We start from the raw sequence: 23,080 nt of genomic DNA on the forward strand, positions 1-23,080 counted from the left end.
CCTCTAAGGGACTAATATTTTCCTAATAATCAACAAATTATTATTGTTTCTGGTCTGTTTATGTACCTTCAAATAGTGTTTACGGGAAACAAGTCAAGCATGTTTTGGTAACTGGTTTTCTCTGGAATACAGAATATCGACATAGCGTTGACTCATTTGCGAAATCGCTGTCTTGATAAATCTACGCTAATATAGAAATAAAAGATTTATAGTTCATATTAGTTTAATATATATATAAACAGTGTACATCGGTTTTAAAGATTCATCAAAAATTAATTTTAAAAATGCCAGAATTCACTTCACGCGTGAATTTACACGATTAGGTATAAGTTTAGATAGTCAGACAATTAAATTTGATTTAATTAACTGAAATCGACCTTAGAACGTAAATTTTCTTAGGTGCCTGTTTTTTGCAAAATAATTTATTAAGTTATTCATTTATTCAATAAGGAAACATAACAGGCACATTAGAAATACAAGCGATACAGTGATAATATAATTTACTTTAATTGTCTTTGGTTATAATAAGAGAAGTATTCTTTAATTACTTCACAGAATATAAAAGATTAACGTAATATTTTTTACCTATTTAAAAATATCCATAATATGTCCTAACTCACCTAATAATATCCACCAAATTGAAAGATTTCATCGAAAGTGCTACTTTAAAGATTCAAAGAATGTGTGTTATTATAATACACTATTATTTTATTATTTTTACTATTATACACAAAAGTGTGTAATGTGTATGCCTATCTTATAAAGTAGTTTCTACCCAATTTTTTTGGTTTTCCTTTTTTATAATAATGTAATACATAGCTTCAATCCGCTAAAAAAGTGTTTTCTTTAGTTTCTACCCAATCAAACTTCTAAATGGTCATATATTTAGTACGGTAGGTTAGCTAGGAAAGCTGCTTAAACATCACTGTAATCTTGATTATTTTAATTGTCTTCAAAAACCCTTATGGAGTTATGTTTATTCACATTTTTATGCATTTTATCATACCTAGGTCAGACCATACAGACCATTGGGTCTAGTCAACCAAGCCAACCAACCATTTTTACTTCGAGTTTGTGATTCCCATGGCTTGGTCGTCCTGCTTAACACCAACAACACCAACCAGCTATCGTAACTTTCACCTGCCGCGCCTTCGCCTGCCAACGGGGATTTCTATCCAAGAGCTTCCGCGATACCCTACCATTTTATATTAGATTTTTTCGTTGAAACACAATGTTTCGTCGCGATGTCCGCCTTCACCAAATCACTGTCCACTGGTGGTGACAGCCGTGATTCGAACGCATTTCCTCACAGTTGAAAGTCGCATAAAGAAATGCTTATCAATATCCATGAGCGCCGTAAATTTTTATAGAAAAATTCATTTATATAAAATTGAAAAAAAAACTGTAATATAAGTCTATATTTTTATTGGAAACGGTACTGTTCGATCGTATATATATTAAACTATATACACAGCGTTATGTCGTAACTAATTATCTAGAAAACCACAATTAAATTTATCATGTTATAATTTTTAAGTACTATCGACGTTCCTGAACAAGTTAAAGAAAATTCATCAGGCGTTTTTGATAGGCAACTTGGTAGATATACATTCTTCATTTCGTCATTTTTAGCAAATAACTGATGAGCGCACTAATCCTGCAGCCAGATCTTAGACCAAGACACTTTATTTTTACAGAAGTGAAGATATCAAGATATGATCTACTTCAAAAGTAAATAACAATCATAAGGCAGAAAAAACTAAAAAAATATTTAAATACAATCAAACCCGTTAACGACGACATCGTTTAGAATAACATACCAGTTATATTGACCAAAATCCTAGGTCCCGGCTGAATTCTATGTATTGGGTTCTTAATAACAACGTCATGGGATGGTACGACGATCGGTTTTCGACCAAATATGAATAGACCTTTCTATGTCATTATAACGGATTTTGACTGTAGTTAAGGTTCAAAACATAAAAACAATTATTGACATGTGAATTAAATAAAACCATTATTAAAACTACTACTCGTACAATTTTATTACGAAAATGTTTTCAGACAGTTAAGCACAGATTACTTATAAGGAGTTAAGGAGTACACGCAATCCCTAGCGCAAACAACGACAAAAAACTTCTAACGTCACTGTAAGCTGTCAGATGTCGACTTCTACGGCAAGTGATAAGTGACAGACACAGATATGCCTATATTTTGTTTCGTCGGGCATCGGCACCGCGTACGGCGTAACGCTTTTCGGACTTGAGTTTTAAGTTTTTTTTCACATCGAGCTCGAGTTCTTGGTTAATGCACGTTCATTGTTCATGTTTCCCTCGTTGTATCTTAATGAGTGTTAATTTTATTTATTAATTGGCTAATAAGTGATCAAGCATTATAGTATCTAGTGTAAAATCTTAATCTTATTAAGGACATGCCTCCCGTTAAAGATGAAATGTTGAGGGAAATCAATTGTTTAGATATTAGCATTACTGAAAAAAGTCCAGCAAAGAACAGCGCACTTGTCGATGTAAGAGCCTGTAATAAACCTGCTTCTAAGGTAAGTTATTGAATACCCTTAACATTTATTTAACTTGCACGAGTTTGTACTTGTAGTAATTATCGATCGCTCCCATTTTTGTTCTATATATTTGCTGTAAGCCTATATTGTTTTTACATTTGCCTGAATTCGTGGAGAACATCACAGGGATCTGTCACAAATCTTTATTAAAGCCATTTAAAAAAATGTTTTAATTCTATCCCTTAATTACCACATGTTATATGGCATATTATTGGTAAAAGAAACATTTAAAATTAATACATGATGAAGACCTTTGATTAAATAGTAGTAATTAAAAAGGAAAGAATAAATCTCTTTTTAATGCGCAATATTTTAAATTCATTTTATCTAATAGTAATCTATAAAGCCTTATCTTTATACAATTCTAAAAAAAATCACAGAAAAGATTAAAACTTAAAAACTAATAACATTAACAATATTATATTTACATTAATAAACTGTGTAAGTGACTTAAATATTTTATAGACGTGAATTTTATATAGAAAGACATCTATATATTTGCTATAAGGCTTAAACTTAGGCTAGGCTTAGGAACAAACTTTAAGATTCAAGTAGATAACATGAGAACTCCCAAATGTTACAATCCAATAGATTGTTTTCCACATGGTTATACTTTACTTAATGTGTCGACTCTGATCTTACCCTTCATTTCAACTTTAAACTGTATTATTATTAGTTGTATGCAACCACAGCATAAATGTTAAAACACTCTCACAATACATAATGTAAGTATGTTTTTATACACTGTATTTGAATATACCAATATCCCAGAATGATTCAAAGAAAAAATAAAATAAATAAATCGAAATAAATGTTTTTTAAGAGTTTTGGTTTTACAAATTAAGAAATCTCACTCATTGTGTCTAAAGTGTTTAGTAATTATATCATGAATGATATAACAATGGTTCATATCTAACCACTTTTAGCAAGTGATGTCAGTAATGCTTTGATGCACATCATGCAATATTTAGAATGTAACCATTAAGCATTTAATACTATCAACCATAGCTTAAGCAATTATTCTATTTTGTGTTATTTATATTATATTATTAGGTATTTAATTTACTAAGAGTATATTTATTTATGTTAATACATAGTTAAATATTATCATGAAATAAGGAGTTTTATAGTAGATTTCGCTTATGAAAACATATAGATTTTTTAAGCTTTCCAATCTAATTAAGCAGTTATAAATTTGAAAGCCATTTGACCTAAAATGGTATTCATAATTTATGCCGTTATGAAAGTAACAATATTAAAATGTTAGGTAACATTTCTTGTGCAATAAATTATTTTACCTCAGCATTTAGTTAATTGATACTCTGCCTATCAACTAATAGTACAATGATTTTAAATTTCTCTCAGCGTCTGGCTAGAGTCTTTTCACTTTTTTTTCGCCTCCCGCTCGCAGCACGCGTTTGTTCGTACCGCGGCAATAATCACACATATAATTGTCTTTTAAACTAAAGCAGAGAGTTTTATGTAGAATGTTGATATAATTTGCACAATTTCACGCCTTTTCACAGTGGTTTATTAGTTTTTTTGTTTTCTTTAAATATTTCAGTGTACCCCTTGCAGCTCGTGATGTGGGCGACTGGCTTATTTCTTTATGTACTTTTTGTTTTATAAAATGCACAATTTTTTTAGTATTTGAGTGCTGGATACATGTAGTGCATGCTTACAATATCACTTGAAGTAGAGAAGCCATCATGACCAATTCCCAGGTTTGTTAAATTATCTATCTTATATTTAGATACTGTGAACTCTCGTGGCTAAAAGGCTGGTTCCATGTATTAGAATACTAATTGAACCAATTTAGAGTTCTCGTAACTCGTATAATTTATTTAGGCACTAACTATATGTTAGTATATACACATCTATATGGTATAAGAAGACTGTAATCAACAAGAATTATCCACAGAAAAAATATTATTGTATTATTTATTTAAATTTTCAATCAACACAGGGCTAATGGTGTTAGTAAATTTCAATTGAAAACATTTTTATAGAAAATAAATTAGTAATAAAAATACTTTTTTAGCCCATATTTATGTTACCTATGCGTGTGAGCAGTGTTGGCCTACTGGCTTCAGCGTGCGACTCTCATACCTGAGGTCGTAGGTTCGATCCCCGGCTGTGCACCAATGGACTTTCTTTCTATGTGCGCATTTAACATTTGCTCGAACGGTGAAGGAAAACATCGTGAGGAAACCGACATGTCTTAGACCCGAAAAGTCGACGGCGTGTGTCAGGCACTGAAGGTTGATCACCTACTTGCCTATTAGATTTAAAAATGATCATGGAACATATTCAGAAATCTGAGGCCAAGACCTAAATAGTTTGTAGCGCCACTGATTCATTTATTTTTTATGCATGTGAGAAAGCTTTTTAGTATTATAGTCGTGCAAATATTTCCAGGTATGGTTCCGTGGCGTGAGAAGCTCTAAATTCCGCCATGTGTACGGTGTGCCATTTAAAAGGGAACGATGTTATGATAACATAAAAATAACGAGGAATGCACACGATTCCAACTTTTGTGCTGTAAACCCCAAGTTTGTTGCGATTGTTACTGAAGTCGCTGGCGGTGGGGCGTTCCTTGTTCTACCCTTGGACCATGTAAGTAATAAACACAGATTCTTTTTTTACAGTTCTACTTCTGTCCAACTGGTTTGTCAATTATACCATTGTCTATGTAGGTATCTATTTAGACTAGGTTTCTTTAAATTTTATTTTAAACTAGAGGCCCATCCCGGCTTTGCACGGGTGGATATTTATTTTTTAAACATTTTGGCAATAAACGTACAGTAAATGTGGACATACGTAAATAATAATGTATTTAGCAATAGTGTATCGCTGGCTCCTTTTGGGTACGCGACTTGATGAAAACAAAATGATAACAGAATAAATGACATCAACGAGTAATTTTTAACAACATTTCACTGAGAATTTATATCATTGAAAAAAAACTAAACTAGCCTATATTAATCAGTGATAATTTTTGTTCTACCTACCATCCGGAAAATTACTTGAATCGGTCATAAGTTAATATAAAATAAACAATGAATTGCTTAAAGTGTCTTAATTAAAAAATCGCTAGTTCCTTCCTCAGTGGAAGTGCCTCTATCTATATAATAGGGGTCCAATGTAACTATTACGTGTCCCAATTTAGTCTTAACAAACGTGACCTAAATAAATCAAGGCACATACGAAAATTTAATGGACATTGTTCTCACAAATATTTACCAGTCTGGTTAATCTAACGGTATAAGTTATTTTGCCCTTATTAGCTTTGTCAGGGGTGATAAGGTATTTATGACACTTCAGAATATATCTATGACATCGATTTAATTTATCTGATAAAGTAACTCGAACAATTCACGCGTTATATGCAAATGTGTAGACACAACCGTGAAAATATTACTGTGTATGAAGTATCTTTGATCTTTCAAAAACTACCTTTTAAAATACTTTTTTAATGTACGATGCCACCTTAATTATATTAATATTTAACAACCTTCCATACTTTTACTTTTGTGTAGTTGTAATACCTCTATAAATATTGTTGTGTTGTGTGAATATTTTGGCGCCATTAATTCCCAAAGACTAGAAATTGTAGAACGCGATAACGGAATGTCAAATGTCATTCATCTTTAATTTTCCACAATGCTTACTTTAATGTCATGTTGCTTGTACAAAAACAACAAACAAATAAAAAATAATTCTTTTTATTAAAAAAATAGCCCTATTGGCTTTTTACCTGATTGGTAGTACTCATCTTCAAGCAATTAAAAAGAAAAATATTAAGATATCTGATAAGTTATTGCGACCAACCGTTGATTAATAAAATATGCATATGCTGATTGATTACCTCCGAGATGAAATTGAACACGTCGGGTCTGCTAGATGATATTGCCATGCAAATGCAATCAACCTTGTCCGTTATACGTACTGGCTATAAAGCAAAACATTTACATATTATCGTAATCAAGTAATGTGTCATTTTTAACACTTGTTTGCATGTTCAATACGTGAGTAAAAAGCATTATGAGAATACATTTTAAACAATTTTACACTGATTTCTGTATTTCATTAATGATCACATTTGTACGTTTGTTTGAATAGAAAATAATAAAAAACTGAATTTTTAAACGATTCTGTAAGTATAAAATCTACCAAATATAAATGATTTTTAATCACAACTATTCCTACAACTAAAGTTTATAAGTAGGTACTAATATTAAAAACAAAAAAATATGCTTGTAACATCCGCGATTCACCATTCAAAATCGCTATTATATATATTCATATATTCATTTTCAAATTATTAAAAAAAGTTCGATGAGATTCGCTAGAATAAAATATGCAAATAATATACATTTTTAGTACCTACTTAAGTGTTAAGGTAAGGTTAAAAAAAACGAGACAGCGCGAACTATGAAATTCGAAAATTCCTTCCTTTATGTAAAAATCTAATACATTGTTCAGGCTAATTCTAATTCTGGTTTCTAAAACTTATTCAATTCTAAAATATACATTTATTTTAAAGAAACATGAAAGTTTAGAGATAGAAAAAAGCACTCTTATTTAACGGGTATTACGCAAATATTTTCCGCCAAAAATAACCGTTTGACAAAAAAAGTTTACATGTTAAAAGTATCTAGGCTCTGTACCGTTTGGCACTCAAGAATAACTGTAACTCAAAGCATTGTATCGAATTGTAATATTATGTAATTACACTGGTTAATTGGTTGGTAATAAGCGTGTCGTATGCACTAATTGGTTCGATTCATTATTCATCATTCACGCATATTCCACGAATTGGATGGACAGCATCGCGTTGTGTAATATTAAGTTTTTTCTTTATTTCGTATATGTAGGATTATGTTTCAAGAACTCGAAATAACGTAACCAATTCAAGCGTATACGTTTAATTTATTTACGATTAATTCTAACATAACAACAAGTTGGAATAAGTTTATCTTTACTTTTTAATATTTCATATGCATTCAATAAAATATAATAACTATTTTGTAAATGGTTGAGTTTCTTTTTTTATAAGAGGTAAATGAGCAAGGTCACTTTGAATAGTTCTAACCGCCGCCCTTATTATTATTTAATCCATACAACAATTGTTTAGTTTACATTTCTTAATATAAGTAGGTATTAGTTGTGCTAGTGTTCTAGTAGTTGTATTTGTTTGGCCACTATTAGGGTAAAAGCCTCTTCCATATTTTTACCGAGCGATTATCTAGTTGATAAAAGGGCCCGGGACTAGTGCTGGACAGTACTTCTAATTATTGTGCGATATTTTTTTTTTTAAATAAGTGTTGTTTGTCATAGTTATTTTGTATGATGATTTGCTATTTTAAGAGTACCGAGAGTTTATTACGCCGGCTTTTTCTCTCTACACCCTCTGTCTTCTTTGCCGATGAGTATGGATGTCTACCTATTCAAATTTAATGATGTGGAATAAGTGATACCTGTATCTTATGTTCCATAATAAAAATATTTTATTTTATCTTTCTTGTGTGTTGCCAACCTTCGACCTTTCTTGTATATTTCCTGTAATAACTCAATGTTTTCAGACTGGACGTCTTGATTTCAACGCTAGCCGTGTAACGGGCCATAAAGGCCCCGTTTTAGACATCAAATGGAACCCGTTCAATGACAACATCATCGCCTCGTGTTCTGATGACTGCACGGTAATTTTAAACATATTTATTAACGCTCTAATTAACTCATTGTTAACAGTGTTTCGTTTTAATGTAGGGCGTCAAAAGATGCTGTAAACAAATGTTAGCAAAAGAAACGGTATTTTACTTAATAAATTCTACAGCTTTTTGAAAACTAGAGGTCAAAGGTTACAATTAAAAAAAACTGTGGTCTTATATTTTTTTTAATTAACAGTCTAAATAAAAACAAATGAATGTTTATATCTTCTATAATAACTAGGTACTGACAGCCAAGTAGGGGTGAAAAAGATGGATCAGATCAACCAATGCAGTTTATGATATAAAGATTTCGAATTGATGCCTTAAAGGCATCCGAACCAATTCGACTTAGGGTCCTTCAAGAAAAGAGCGTACCAATTCTTAAAAGGCCGGCTACGCACTCGCGAGCCCTCTGGCATTGAAAGTGTTCATGGGCGGCGGTATCACTTAATATCAGGTGAGCCTCCTGCCCGTTTGCCCCCGTTCTATAAAAAAAAGGCGTGAACTGTTTTAATGGAAACTGACATTTTCAATTTTAAAAATGTCTTTTTTTATCAATTTACTTATTCCACTTCCGTAACACGGAACAAATCTTTATTATGTCTCCACGTCTATGTATGTGATTTAAGTTTCTGGGACTATATTCCTTGGGATGCCGAATCACTTGGTGTCGTAACACGTCTATATTGGGTCTAAATCATGGCGGTTTCCTCGCGATTTTTCTTTCACCGTACGAGGGCAAATTCGCACATTAAAAAGTCCATTGGTGCACAGGCGAGGTTCGAACTTTGGACCTTTGGGTTAAAAGTCGCACTTTTAAGCCAACACTGCTCTAAGAAACGATCGAAAAATAATAAGAAGGGCAACTGGGTGCCTTATCGTCAACAATTTGTATTGTAAATATATTGAATATGTATTCAACAAATTTAATGTTTCTTGATAATCCTAGTGATGTCATACTATGGACAAAGTATATTCAAGGTTAAACTAGCATTAAATAATACGTCGTTTTCATAGTACCTAAATGGGGATCTGAAATACATTATTATTCATCTCCTTTTATCATAGCGTAAACTCCATTTGTGAGAGTGAGACTACTGTTAAATGACTGTTTTAGTAATACCGTTTTTGCAATTTTTCTTTAATGTAGAAACTTTTTTGAAATTCCAATACGTTTTTGACATCCAGGAGACTAATTTTAGCTTACTCAATTTGACGTTCTTAAGTGGTATGAGTTTGTCATTTGTTTTATTAATATGTTTTTCATACAAAAATAGGTATTCCATACTTTTCAATTTTCATTCAATTCGTTTTCCAAGAAATCAAGTTTTTATAACTTGGACAAAACAATCGCGTTTTTGAACTGCAGGCTTTAACAAAATAAGCTACATATTACTCCAATGCTGCTTTTTATCATCTGAAAGGCGGCAGGGCGGAACTAAGACTATATATCTGGGTACAAGTATCTCGTTATCTGTAGTACTATTCCTTTTAATGATAAAACAAGTCTATACATAATCTTTTTACATTAATATCACATACATACAAAGTAAAAAAAATCTAATTAAACAGTAATAGACAAACTATTTCTTACAGCATAGGAACTGACATGCAAACCTTTTGTCAGTTCACTCAACGGACAATCAAATAATTGATCCTAAAACATAATTCCAAGTTTACGTCATCAGTGCAACGAATATTAATTAATACATATAACCATATCAAAACATTCGTTTTATTCCAGCCAATATTGAAGCTATATGTGCTTACATTAGAAGACTATATAAATTGTATTACAGGTAAAACTATGGCACATCCCAGACGGTGGTCTCTCTATGCATTTGACGGACTGGCTGGTAGAGCTCCATGGCCATAAACGTCGCGTCGCATACATCGAATGGCATCCAACTGCTGAGAATATACTCCTTAGTGCTGGCTTCGATTACTTGGTAAGTAATTCAAACTTAAAATAACTTTATTCATATAGGTAACCAAGTACACTTATGAACGTCAACAGAAAATATATTAAATTGATTCTAAATTACATTTACTACCAGTTCGCAAGTCAAGGGCGAAGAGCGGGCGAGAATATAGAATGTTACCTTATATAAAAAAATATAACATTGGCTTATAAAACAAAATTATATTTTCTAGCGGACTCGACAGGTTTCCTGTATACACACACGTCTTAAATGCATAAAATGATTTAACCATTCTCGAATCCACTTGAATACAATCTCTAAAACCGGTACAGATGTTTAGTAGGAATAATGAAAATAATTCCTTGGACTCGTAATCAGAGATATAGAAACTGTATACCATTTTCGATCTACGAAAGACAATTTCAAAAGTAACTTTAAAAGGCTTTAAAATCTATAAATTTGTTGAAAAAGTATTAATTAAGAATATCTTTATCAAAACGTATGATTTGAACTCGATATTACAGTAAATTGAGATTCTTATGAAGACCACAATCTATACAAAACAATAAATAATAGAACTGATGTTTTATATTGTTTTACAAATGGTGTCAATTGTGTTTAAAATAGAAGAAGCGGACTGTCTATGGGGTAACATAGCTACATACCACCATATGAAACCATATGTTGATATGTAGCTACTAAAAAGGTAGAATGAATTGAAAAAACATTCTAAACGAAGTTCGCGGGAGCAGTTAGTTATATATTGCAAATGAAACAAGATTTTAAATTTATACAGCGTTATGTATTTAATCGTTACAAATTACAATGCGTCTTAAAAGCATTCTAAACAGAGGAAGGTAAAAATTATAAAAGTTTTTGCTAAGTCTACGCAAATAATTCAGTTTTTATCGAAAATAACTATCTAACAAAAGTATCTATTTCACTTGGTAAAGCGTTAAAACATGTTTTGACGTGAGTAACAAAAGTTAAAAAACTCTTCATACAAATGAAGGTGTGAAGTTGCTATGAGAAAATTAAAACACTTGTTGAACAATGAACCTACAATCTGGTAATCTATAAATTACTCTCACTTTCACACCTAAGATTTTCTCTTTAGCTCTGTTATAATTTCATTCGGTATTTACGTTTTAATTTTTAAAATGTTAACTAATCATAAAATTCCGGAACAGAATTGTTGTTTTTATATTTTTATTTAAACTACTGTATGGATAAACAAATTTCTACGTCCGTTGATTAAGGGAAATATATAAACAGCGCTAGAACACTTGTTTCGTCGGGAATCGAACGAATCGGATAGGGTAACTTTTTTATACAATAAAATTAATTTTAACTAACGCGTCTAATTTAAGTTTATTTTATTTATAACATTATAATATACATATATATATATATGTATGTAAATATACACACATATATATATATATATGTATATATGTGTGTATATTTACATACACATATGTAAATATATATATATATATATATATATATAAATTGCTGTTTGTTTGTCTCTAATAATTATGATCTTGAAATATTTGAAGATGTTAAGAAACATACTAAAAACGACGAATTTTCCAATACATATAAACTGTTCCTAGCTGTATATTTGATGTCTTGTCTTTTTAGAAAAATATTTGTCACTTGGTTGTCATATATTTATAGATTTCCTTCAGAAAATTGTGTTTCATACCTGTAGTATGACCAAATGATTAAAAAATTGTATTAAGATTTGACGCAAGGTCATCTAGTTTAAATAAATTTAATAATTTTCAGATCTTCGTGTGGGATGTAGGCAAAGGCGAAGCCGTCAAGATTATCGACTGCCACAGCGATGTGATCTACTGTATGTCATTTAATAGGGATGGGTCACTGCTCGCTACCACTTGTAAGGATAAGAAGTTGAGGGTTATTGAACCGAGGCGGGGAATAGTTTTATCTGTAAGTACATTTAATATATAATTTAATTACCAACAAGATATGGCACACGTTTTTGCTTCTGTTTCGTTCACCTTCGGCTATCTATATTAATATATTTGTTTGATTATTGAGCACGGCTCAGAAATTGCTGGTTTGAGTTAAACACTTTGTACAGACATAAACATGTTACATGATCCTTGTCCAAATAAATACCAAGTACATAATCAACAATATTGTCTTTGATTTTAATGGATATCATATAAATCATAGTTTTAAAATAACCTCGTGTCAAAATTTTAGTTAAACGCGCGCATATGATGTTTCTTCTTTTGACAATTGACATAATAATAAATATCAAATTAACAAAGTTACAATATATAAACCGGGCGTTAATATAATAAAAATATATTGTCTGTGTATAATATATGTAAACTCAATGTATATTATTTGTAATCTTTTTAAATATAGTCAAAGTCATTTATTCATTTAGGAACGTCAATAAAGAAATACATATTAAATGCTTCTAATTTTACATTTACTGCCAGTTCTCAAATCTAAGGCGTAAAACGGATGAGAATATATGTATATATCTTTGTTGTCTGTTAAAATTTTATTTTTAATTTCCAGGAAGGTCAATGCCACACAGGCACCAAAGCTTCAAAGTGCACCTTCCTTGGCAGCCAAGGGCGTGTACTCACTACCGGCTTCTCCCGGTACAGCGACCGGCAGTATGCAGTGTGGGAACAGCATGACCTCAGCAAGCCCTTGGTTTGTGAGACCATTGACAGCTCTTCGGGAGTCGTCTTTCCCTATTACGATTACGATACTAATATGGTAAGAGTATATCTTTTTTTTAAGTGAAACTTCTTTTGGCGCATGAGGGTAAAATTTTAACGGAACGTCACGAAGATGTGCAGCGTTTTTATTTTATTAAGTAACTAAAATACCTTCTTTTTGTTGGTTTTGTTTTTTTATAAGGACACAGAACCAAAACCTTTTTTGCTAAGACCCAGTTGGCTATTTTAGAAAATGTGGACATAAGTTAGCAATTATGATAATAATGAATTAGTAATACATATTATTTGGTGGTATATGGTGGTATTTCTATATTCATAACAACGACCATTTTTAATTAGCCTTAGTATCATTCATTATTATAAAAAGACTAGCAAAATTAAATTTTGGTATTTACTCAATTAATTTACAAAGAAGTTTCCCTTCCGACATGTGTACTTTTATTTATTTATTTACTAGCCGTTTCGCGCCCGCTTTGCTGGACGAATTAAAATAAATTTTATGTTTCATTATTTTATTTTTTTTCATATTTTTATTATTCTTCTTTTTAACTTCCCGCTAAGAAAATTGAAATATTTCGAAAATCGAGTTTTTAACAGATGTTGACGTTTTGCGGTTCTAGGAAGCCTCTTTTGTTTTTATTAGCGGGAAAAATTTTCATAAAAGTAAAACAGAAATAAAAAAATGAAGGAACGTTGGAATTAAAAAAATAAATAGCCATAAACCATCTAGTGAATGGTGGTAGTTTCATGTCGATACGATCAGTGGTTTAAGCGTGAAAGAGCCTCAAACGAACACCATTTTCTTTTTATATATATAGATTTACTTACACTTTGTGCATGCGTATAATTTGTTTTTTATTCTGTAACGCACAGAACATTTCATGACATACTTAAATTGTTAGTTTAATTTTGTTAAAAAAAAGCAAAATGAGACGATGCTAAATTAACGTAATTTTAAGTTAATTAGTTTTCATACAATTTTCTCCATGTAAATAAAAAATCTAACAAACCAAACAACCCTGTCAAGTTTTAAAGTAGGATCAGACATTGAATTTAAAAAAAATTGTATTAGTATTATATTAGTGTATTTTTGTAAACTTATCATGTATTATTATAATTCTGCAGGTATACCTTGCTGGCAAGGGGGATGGAAACATTCGGTATTATGAAGTGGTAGACGAAGCGCCCTATGTCCATTTCCTCAACCAATTTCTTTCTGGGAACCCACAGGTAAGAATTTTTCAGTTGCACCTAACACTTACTCAGTCAAGAAAAACATGAGGGTACCTGCATACATTAGACTTAAAAATGGGTTTGTCAGGCACAGACGACTAATCTCTTGCCTATTTATAAAAAAGATGATCAAGAAACAGATACAGAAATCTTAGTCAGCACCTATAGCTCTGGTTTTTTTACCATAGACAGGTAAAATCGACATCGACTTAGAGACCTTCAAGAAAAGAGCGAACCAATTGATAAGGCCGGCACTTGCGAGACTTTTGGCAATGTGCCCATGGGCGGCGGTATCACTTAACAACAGATAAAGACTCCTGCCAATTTGCCCATGTTATCTTAAAAAAAGACGGCTTTAAACGTCAAAACTAATAGTTTTGTAACGCACAACCCTTTTATACTTTATAGCCACTTTAAACTATTTTATTAATAATCATTTTCTTACAGCGTGGTCTAGGCTTTGTGCCAAAGCGTGGTGTGAACACAGCTCAATGTGAAGTGTTCCGTTTCTACAAACTACACACGTCACGTGGATTGTGCGAACCTATTTCAATGATTGTTCCCAGAAAATCTGACTGCTTCCAGGTATTTTTTTTTGTATACACTACTAAACCCTAAACCATTCCAATGCTCATCTCAGTAGAAAACTATACATGAGACACAGAACATTCATGAATATTTTTTTATTATTTTACTATGTTATCGACTAACATTACATGTGTTGAACTAATATTTCAATCCCCCGCCTTATCATGGTTGTTCACTCTTAGTATTACGTTTATACTTTGTGGTGTTTTCTCCTTCTTCTTAAATATAGTCTATATGATTCTGTGGTATAACGAGTGTTATAATTATTTCAATTACACACTTTCCACCTATTAACAAACCTTTTGTTATAGAAGTGTTCAATATAGATTTTTAGTTCAATTTATTATAAGTCACCTCCTACTATACTTAAGGAGCAAATCCTTTTGTTAAATGTTACGATGCGGGGCGGGGATTAAATTACGCATTATTGTTAATATTATTTTCGACTTTCCAGTACTTTGCACCACATAATGGTAACTTTTAGCTATAAAGAGTCACTGGGTGGTCACAAAACGTTTAACTATTGGGTATAACAGAATAACGTTACGCCGCGTTACATGGGGGGGGGGGGGGGGGCAATAATCTCCAAAAATTGCGTGACGTAATACTTGAACGCTCCCTTACGTATTTTAGTACTGACATTGTAAGACGAAATCGCACAAATTTACCAACAAAAATAAAATAAAAATTGCCCATTATTTTTTTCAACTTTTCTCGTATATTTAAATAATAGTTCAAAAAATTAGTTCCCATACATCTTAGGTGACGCACGATATCTATACTTTATAGCAAAACATTACGTGTCCGTTTTGCATGTTGCCTTTTATTTATTACGTTATTAAATTAAATAAATTACTTTTAACAGGATGATCTGTACCCGGACACAGCTGCTCCTCAGCCAGCTTTGAGTGCTCGGGACTGGATGAGCGGCATGAACGCGCCACCCTTGCTTATAAGTCTTAAAACAGGTATACTATTCCTGGTGTAGTCAAAGATTTCGATTTAAAAAATATATTAACCCACTTTTGATTGACGCGCAATTACGTATGCATTTAAAATAAGCAGCCAGCACAAAGTCGGCCTAAAAAATATATCATATACAAACCTACTACGATTCTTTAAACAAGTAATTAAATACTTGCCTCTTTAGCGCGATACTTCATCATTGAGACGAAAATTACTTACTGATTGATTGTTCAATTTCTAAAGGCCCCTATTCTAGAACTCAATTCTAGTTTCAAAGACCTGTCAAACCATTTTTTCTGTATGATATTTGATATATTTGACAACACTCAAGACCAGTGTCATGAATCAGAAATTAGGATAGTGTAACTTACTTAAATGTAATTTTTTTAATACTTCAACTAGATTCAGTTTTAAAAAACGAGATTATTCATTTTAAAATGGCAGTAAAAAGACATGATTTTATTCATTTTTAATTTATTCTGGTGAAAATAAATTGTAAATGTCTAGTTCAAATTTGTATCGATTTCAATCTAGGTCAGCAAAAAAATATTGGATACAAATTTAAGGCGTTTAATTTAGTGCCAAGTTACTCTGAAAACAAAAAAAAGTTATTTTATAACCTGCATACATTGCTATAGAGCAAAGTGAATAAGTATAGTCATTTTTACAAGTTTTTAGTATAATCGAAATATATTTTCAGGCGTAACAATATCCACTCACAAGCCGAGAACTAACAACAAAGATACTCCGGCGCTGCAACCCCAAGATGCGAACAATAGGAAGAAGTTCGCGTTCCTCTCACGAGAGACAACTCCCGACTACCGTCCGCTCGGAACCTGGCAGCGAGAAAATCACGTCAATGAAACCGATAACGTGACGGTAGAGTTAACGACATATTCTTTCTGCTATTTATTTAAACGGTTACACATTACACGTAACCACAAGTTAATAAATCAGTGGCGCTACAACCGTTTTAGGTCTGGACTTCAGATTTCTGTATCTGTATCATTTGTCAATTTAACATCCTCCTGTGCCTGACACACGCCGTCCATTTTTTGGATCAAAGCCTCACGATGCTTTCCTTCACCGTTCGAGCTAATGTTAAATGCGCTCATAGAAAGTCTTAGTGCACAGCCGGGGATCGAACCTACGACCTCAGGAGTCGCCAGGCCACTAGGCCAACACTGCTGCACACGTAATTTTATTTATTAAAGTACACCACATCACATATAAGGCATTTTCTACACTCTACAGTACATGTTACAATTTATCTATTCTAAAATACATGACTATTACAATAAACATAAATTTTACAAAAAATTAAATAAAAATATTAAACTCCCAACCATAACGAACCTTATAGTCTTACTCAATAAATGGAGAACACAACAATATTTATTTAGTTCGAATCTGTAGTTCGTGAGACCGATCTCAAGGGTATTAAAACTGAGGGGTTTTTCTGTTTATACATTTTTCATTGATAACTAAATGTCACATAAAATGTGTACTATTTTTACAGTGTGCTAGCAATCTTTTGTGAATTAAATCAAAGACAATATATATATATATATAAACTATTTTATTACTTTTTTTTTAAACTGTTGCTATGTAGATAACATAAGACAAAGTAGAAGTAAAATGTGTTGTTATTATTTTAGGTGGTAACGGAGAAGTCTCAAAAGACGAACGCAAACCAAACCACAAAGTTCCACCAGCTGCAGCGAATGTTCGGCAAACAACCTGGAGAGCTCGAACCCGTGCCTCTTTACAAGCAGATCAATCATGGCGACGTATTCACTGAACATGAGGTATCATTTTTCGTATTATGTATTTCATTATTCTATTCAAAATTAGCTCACTCTTTGTTTAAAAGAGTCTGACTTTACATGAATTACAATAATTATAGCTAATGAGTAATATTATGTTGACTTAATTTTCTACAATACTAGTGAATAGCTTAAACTAATGTTCATTAACAGTCTTAGTGTTCTATAATTTTTTGAAACTTTCTATAAATTCTTGGTATCATTATCATAGAAATTAATTTAATGTAAGATTTTGGGCCGCTCTTTATAAAGTTTTTGGTCTATTAAAAAATATTTATTTCGATTGACGCATGAATGTGATGATAAAATCGCAAATCCTAGTGTCTTATTATTTAATAATAAGCTTATCTATGACTAAATAATTAAAATGTTAAACTTTATAAATAAAGTAATTTAATGTGTAATTAATGGTAAATGTACTTTACAGTTGCGTCTCGCATTTAACCGTCAAGGTGAAGAATTGCGTATTGTCAAACGTCAACTTCAAAACAGCCAACAGCGAGTGAGGGAACTCGAGCAACACATTGCCACACTTCAGGCTAAACTCCCAAATAACACATCTTAGGCAAGGAATGTTATCACGTAAAGGTAGCGTAATAAACGATTTACATTGACCTAAATATATAACTGAAATACACTATAATTTTTTTTAATATTTATTAAATTTGCAAATGCTACTAAATTTTATCAAAAGTAGGTCTCATTTTAAATAAAAAATTCTAAGTAGGAATCCACTCTCCTTTCTGTTAAATGCTCATAGTACTTTGTCATCTAAATAGCTTTGGCTCTGAATGTTACCGATAGCCTCAATTTAAATATTTCTTTATCTAATTGCACTTATGAAGAGACTCTTTGCAGAAAGAGAGCAGTGGATATATTATAATTATTTCGCATTATATCTGTTACATATTTACAAAAAATAAATACTATAAACTTGTCATATTCAGTTTAAAAATGTTTATTAATCAAACTATCTTGATAGGGTTATCAACATAAAAAAAGATAATTAAGCACTACTGCAACATTATCGGTTCTGGTTGACACAGTCTGTGTGAAGTTGAAACAAAGTTTATACATTGGTAGCTATATTCACACAGGTCAGATGTTGAGTCTTCCCAGAAATAAAAGAAAATCTGGTTGTTAAATCGTTTATTCCGTTACCAAACTGCTTTGGTTGTTTGCTTTATGGCTGTATTTGTGATCTTTGGGCTATAATAAGTTGTATCTAAGAGATCAACAAGTGTTTTTGAAATCATAAGATATTTGTAAGCAAATTTCGCCTTGCTTCACTGCCTTTGTTGGCTTTTATTCTCAAGTTACAACAGTATCTTGAAATTTCTTGTTATATAATATTTTTGATGTTCTTTTATTTTATAGAATCTGATTTAGGAAAGGGGTTAAATCTCTGAAATGTGATTTGATATGTTTTTTTAAAACAGACGTCTTGTATCCAATTTTATATTGTTAAAATACATGACAATAATGCAAGCATTGCATTTTTCTTAAGTTTTTTTTATTGTAAGAACTTTATTGTAGTGAATTTGTTTTATATGAAAGCTTGTGTGATTTATTAATATTGGGAACAAAATTTATCATTCCTGTGTGCGATGAAATGTATAAAAACGCCTAATAAAGGCCTATTGGTTAAATCAATAAGTTTGTGATAGTTTCATGACACTTTGACATTTATTTTTCCATTTACATAATAGTGCACATGTTTTTATATGCACTAAATAGTTTTGTTGATTTTAAGTTTTTAGTGATCTGCAAGTCTGATTTCTTAGCGTTGTGTTGTATAATTTGTTAATAGACAAACATATGAAGTCTCTAGCAAGAGCCGATCTAGCTTCAAGGCGGGATCACAATGTCAAAGTCAGTTGAACTAAATTATGAACAGTGGTCATGACCCCAAATGGATCTGCTCTTGGTTTTTAAGCATAGTTGATCATAGTTAAGGTTTTCTACTCTAAGATTACTTAACTTTGAATGCGTTACCTTCTGTAAACGCATTTTAAAAGTTTCTTATGGACGGCACGAAAATTATTGTACAAAAAAGTTACCTGAACCATATGCGTTATTTGTAGGTTTGGGAAGTTATTGTATTTTAGGTGCTAGAATGGTGAACGCTGTATTATTTTCATATGAAAAACTAGTGTTCCGTAAATTCCATACTTGCTGAGGATTCCATACGAGAAATAATCTCTTTATAATACGAATACCGCGTTTTTGTATATAATAATAAATGTGTTTAACAGTGGGTTGGATCTGTAGGTTATGACCAGAACAAAAAACAGCAGTTATGTTGTATACAGGTACTTAAAACATTTTCTTCATAGCCATAAAATGTACCTTTGTCTTATATGTAACATTGATGTTAGAATTTTAAAAAATCATGATTCATATTCCACATTCCATAAGGATTTATGTATTAAGTAACATTTGAAAGTATTAATAGCATATTAGCTGAGATAGTTTAGTTTCGCTAAGTCAATGTTAATATTTATTGTATTTTTATATCATGCTTGTGTAGCACAAATTTTCAATAAATATTCAAATATACAGTTTTGTTTCATTTTAAGTATAGAGTAATTGCCTTGTGTATATTATCATTAAAATAATTTTCCAATGTTTATTTTATATTTCCCAAATTTTTTTTATTAATGTCTATTGTGTGTACAAGCAGCTTTATCTGCAAAATATGAAATCAGAAGCAATTGTGCTTGACTCACCCATGAGGTTGCTTTAAAAACCTTATTTTTCATTTGGAACATCTCAATTTCTATACAGAATGTTAAAAAAAAATACAGATTATTTTTTTAAGTTTACTTGTAAAAAGAGTAACATAAATCAAAATGTCATGATGATAAAAAAAAGACAACTTAAATATTGGTTTAGAAAAAATATTATACATGGACGGAACACTAGTTATTGCTGTCTCAATTCATTAAAAAATATAATTAAGCTATTCACAATAACAAAAGTATATAGAAAACATGTTTTAAACAGTATCAGGTAACTGTATTATACAAAAATTGGTGATTTAGTACTTAAACAGTAAAAAATATAGTTATAACATGATAACACTTAAGAAATAATTTTAAATAAAACTAAAGCTATGCTTAATATTATAGCTGACATTTTCAAACTAACGGTAGAATTACATCCATCGGTGGTACAAGTGTGGATGCAAGTTCTGTACTCAAGCTTATCCCCGGGCTGCTGTACGTATTTACACTGATTACCTAAATCCAAAGATGAACAATATCTTTTTGTCCCAATACCACCTGAAATTTAATTGTAATTTTAACAACATACAAATAATAAAATAAAATAAACATATATTTGGATATTGTTTCTTTATTATCTGATGAAATTGATAATAAATAAACAACAACTACATTCTGGTAATTGAACACTAATTGACAGGTATGCAATTCCATGCTTCAAAGCAGAGAAAGCTGTTACATTATGTGTCTCTAGGGTTGGAAGAGATGTACTGTATTCTCAAGTGTAGAGTTCAACCTATAAATTCATGCAAAAGATTTAGCTTAGTTTAGAATTATGTGTGACAGTGAATCTTTAAACCTTCTTACCTGTGGTACAAAGCTCAATGTGCAAAGTAAAACAGTGCATTCAATATACATATTTTAAAAAATTGTTAGTTTGAACCTATTTCTTTGATGCAATACTGAGCATTGTACACCTGTTCACATGATATGGCTTTTAAAATACCTCCATCCAAGTTCATAAGACCATCACCACATTCCATATCTGATGTTGAGTTACATTGGTAGCATTCTATTGCTTTTCCTGTTAATTGGTGTTAATAATTAGTAATTAACTAAGTAAGCAAGTTAATAGTTGTTAGTTTGGTTAGTACACCATATCCTCAAGATATGGTTGTACCTTCAAATCTGCCTATATGTTTGATACAGTACTGAGCATCGTGGATTAATGAGCAATCTGTTGGGTCTAGTCCTGTTTCAGAGTCTAAATATTCATTACATTCAAATGGATTATCTGAATCTGTTCCAGAACATTGGTAGCAGTTTATCGAAAAAACTAGAAATAAATAAGACAATAATTACTGACTCTATCATATTTGTTGGTTAAAGTTTGAAGTTAACTGAATGGAGGTTGGGGCATTCTGTCACAACCCAAGTTGGGCACCAGTCAACTAGTGATTTGATACACAATTATTAACATTATGAAAATTAATCAATAAAACCGCGCCTATCTAAAATAAATTGCAGCGATTTTAATATTTTCAAACTCAATCCACTTTACAACTTAAAGATTAATTAATTACCTGACTTAATTGTTGCAATAATAAAGATATAAAACAAGAACTGTGAACTCATTTTTAGTTGTTTGGAATGTTTCTTTATAAGTTCCAAAAATAGATCACTGCCTCATTCAATAAAATTGAAATGTTAAAACAGAGAATTCGTAAAAAGTTTTTTAAGTCTTTCTTTAAAAGTAATCTTGTAAAATGGTGTTTAAAAATTATACATTAGTGTAATTTAATAATTGAAATTGAAAGTTTTCAGTTCAGTTAAAAGTTTTGAACACAATTTTCAAGACTTGTTATGGTGTACAATCAACAATGGTGGTCGCCACTCGCCGGTCGGTGGAACGCATTTTTGAATATAAAGCCACAGATTATGCACTATAAACGTAAACGGTTATATTGTAGAAAGTCTGAATTCACTGCGGATAAAAAAAAACGCCTATCCGTAATCAACCAATTTAAACTCGATCTAATTATGTTAATCGTAACGACACAATCCAACGCATTTTATTTCTAAAAATGATATTCCTTTCTAGACTTTATGCTTGAATGTATTACGTTACCGTATATTTCAGAATTGATACAATATGTAATATATGTCAATATTGGTTTTACGCTAGGCATCTACGCTACTTTACGCTAGGCATAATGAAATCATACATTGGGATTGAAGACAAAATCTATTTTCACGATTACGCGACAAAGCGCGAGCTAACGCTATTATCATACAAATTCTCTTCGACGGTGGGCCACACCTGTCGTAAAGTAATTTGATAATTGATCACATGCCCCTGTGAGGTAGAATTTAAAAGACAAACTACTTCTGATGGATTGTCTGTTACTATGGATGTACCACCTTTATTTCTTTCTATATAAATGACCTACAATTTCTGATATAAAAGATTCGCGAAATGGTATTGTTGAGCATGTAAACAGTAAAATCTCTAATGTATGTTATACTGGTTGAATACAGCTGATAATCTTTTGTTTCAGATCGACTCTCATGGGATATCCGTATTAATAGTCACTTCGTAATTCTTTTGCTGACGTTCATAATTTTACAATAAGTTACATTAATAAATTATATTTTGATATGATCTGAAAATCGACTAGATTGTATCGTATCCACACGATTCGATCATCAAAAAGATCGGATTGTAATACATATCAATAAGTGAATTTGACATGGGAGTTTGACATTTGATTTATGACTTACCAGTGTCAGACGAATGT

The 23,080-nt window shown here is 31.4% G+C and overlaps 2 protein-coding genes across 4 annotated transcripts; one reads left to right on the plus strand and one right to left on the minus strand.

The window, feature by feature from the left end:
• Window positions 1-2,208: 2,208 nt before the first annotated feature.
• Window positions 2,209-20,115, plus strand: LOC125052909 (coronin-2B-like). 3 transcript variants are annotated; one of them, XM_047653988.1, is made up of 13 exons: window positions 2,420-2,557; window positions 4,226-4,302; window positions 4,997-5,194; window positions 8,164-8,280; window positions 10,089-10,238; window positions 12,003-12,167; window positions 12,774-12,980; window positions 14,069-14,173; window positions 14,624-14,761; window positions 15,630-15,732; window positions 16,431-16,609; window positions 17,389-17,538; window positions 17,984-20,115. In XM_047653988.1, exons 2-13 carry the CDS (start codon window positions 4,288-4,290, stop codon window positions 18,119-18,121), a joined length of 1,665 nt encoding a protein of 554 aa, XP_047509944.1. In that variant the 5' UTR covers window positions 2,420-2,557; window positions 4,226-4,287; the 3' UTR covers window positions 18,122-20,115. The 3 variants fall into 3 exon arrangements, with proteins under 3 accessions (XP_047509943.1, XP_047509944.1, XP_047509945.1); XM_047653989.1 differs by having other exon boundaries at window positions 2,434-2,557; window positions 4,143-4,302; XM_047653987.1 differs by lacking the exon at window positions 4,226-4,302 and having other exon boundaries at window positions 2,209-2,557.
• Window positions 20,116-20,233: 118 nt separating this feature from the next.
• Window positions 20,234-22,168, minus strand: LOC125052911. Its single transcript, XM_047653992.1, has 4 exons — window positions 21,866-22,168; window positions 21,463-21,618; window positions 21,226-21,366; window positions 20,234-20,840 (listed from the first exon to the last, which is right to left on the minus strand). Exons 1-4 carry the CDS (start codon window positions 21,915-21,917, stop codon window positions 20,641-20,643), a joined length of 549 nt encoding a protein of 182 aa, XP_047509948.1. The 5' UTR covers window positions 21,918-22,168; the 3' UTR covers window positions 20,234-20,640.
• Window positions 22,169-23,080: the final 912 nt, after the last annotated feature.

This window comes from Pieris napi, chromosome 10 (genome assembly GCF_905475465.1).
Source record: "Pieris napi chromosome 10, ilPieNapi1.2, whole genome shotgun sequence".
Taxonomy (NCBI): Eukaryota; Metazoa; Arthropoda; class Insecta; order Lepidoptera; family Pieridae; genus Pieris; species Pieris napi.

Bases quoted from the DNA above. Each gene is read 5' to 3' on its own strand.
- LOC125052909 (XM_047653987.1), top strand. From the start codon at position 2,432: ATGCCTCCCGTTAAAGATGAAATGTTGAGGGAAATCAATTGTTTAGAT. The intron at 2,558-4,996 runs GTAAGTTATTGA...AAATATTTCCAG, and splicing joins GTAATAAACCTGCTTCTAAG to GTATGGTTCCGTGGCGTGAG. The intron at 10,239-12,002 runs GTAAGTAATTCA...AATAATTTTCAG, and splicing joins GTGCTGGCTTCGATTACTTG to ATCTTCGTGTGGGATGTAGG.
- LOC125052911 (XM_047653992.1), bottom strand. From the start codon at position 21,917: ATGAGTTCACAGTTCTTGTTTTATATCTTTATTATTGCAACAATTAAG. The intron at 21,619-21,865 runs GTAATTAATTAA...ATTTATTTCTAG, and splicing joins TATTGCAACAATTAAGTCAG to TTTTTTCGATAAACTGCTAC. The intron at 21,367-21,462 runs GTACAACCATAT...ACCAATTAACAG, and splicing joins ACATATAGGCAGATTTGAAG to GAAAAGCAATAGAATGCTAC.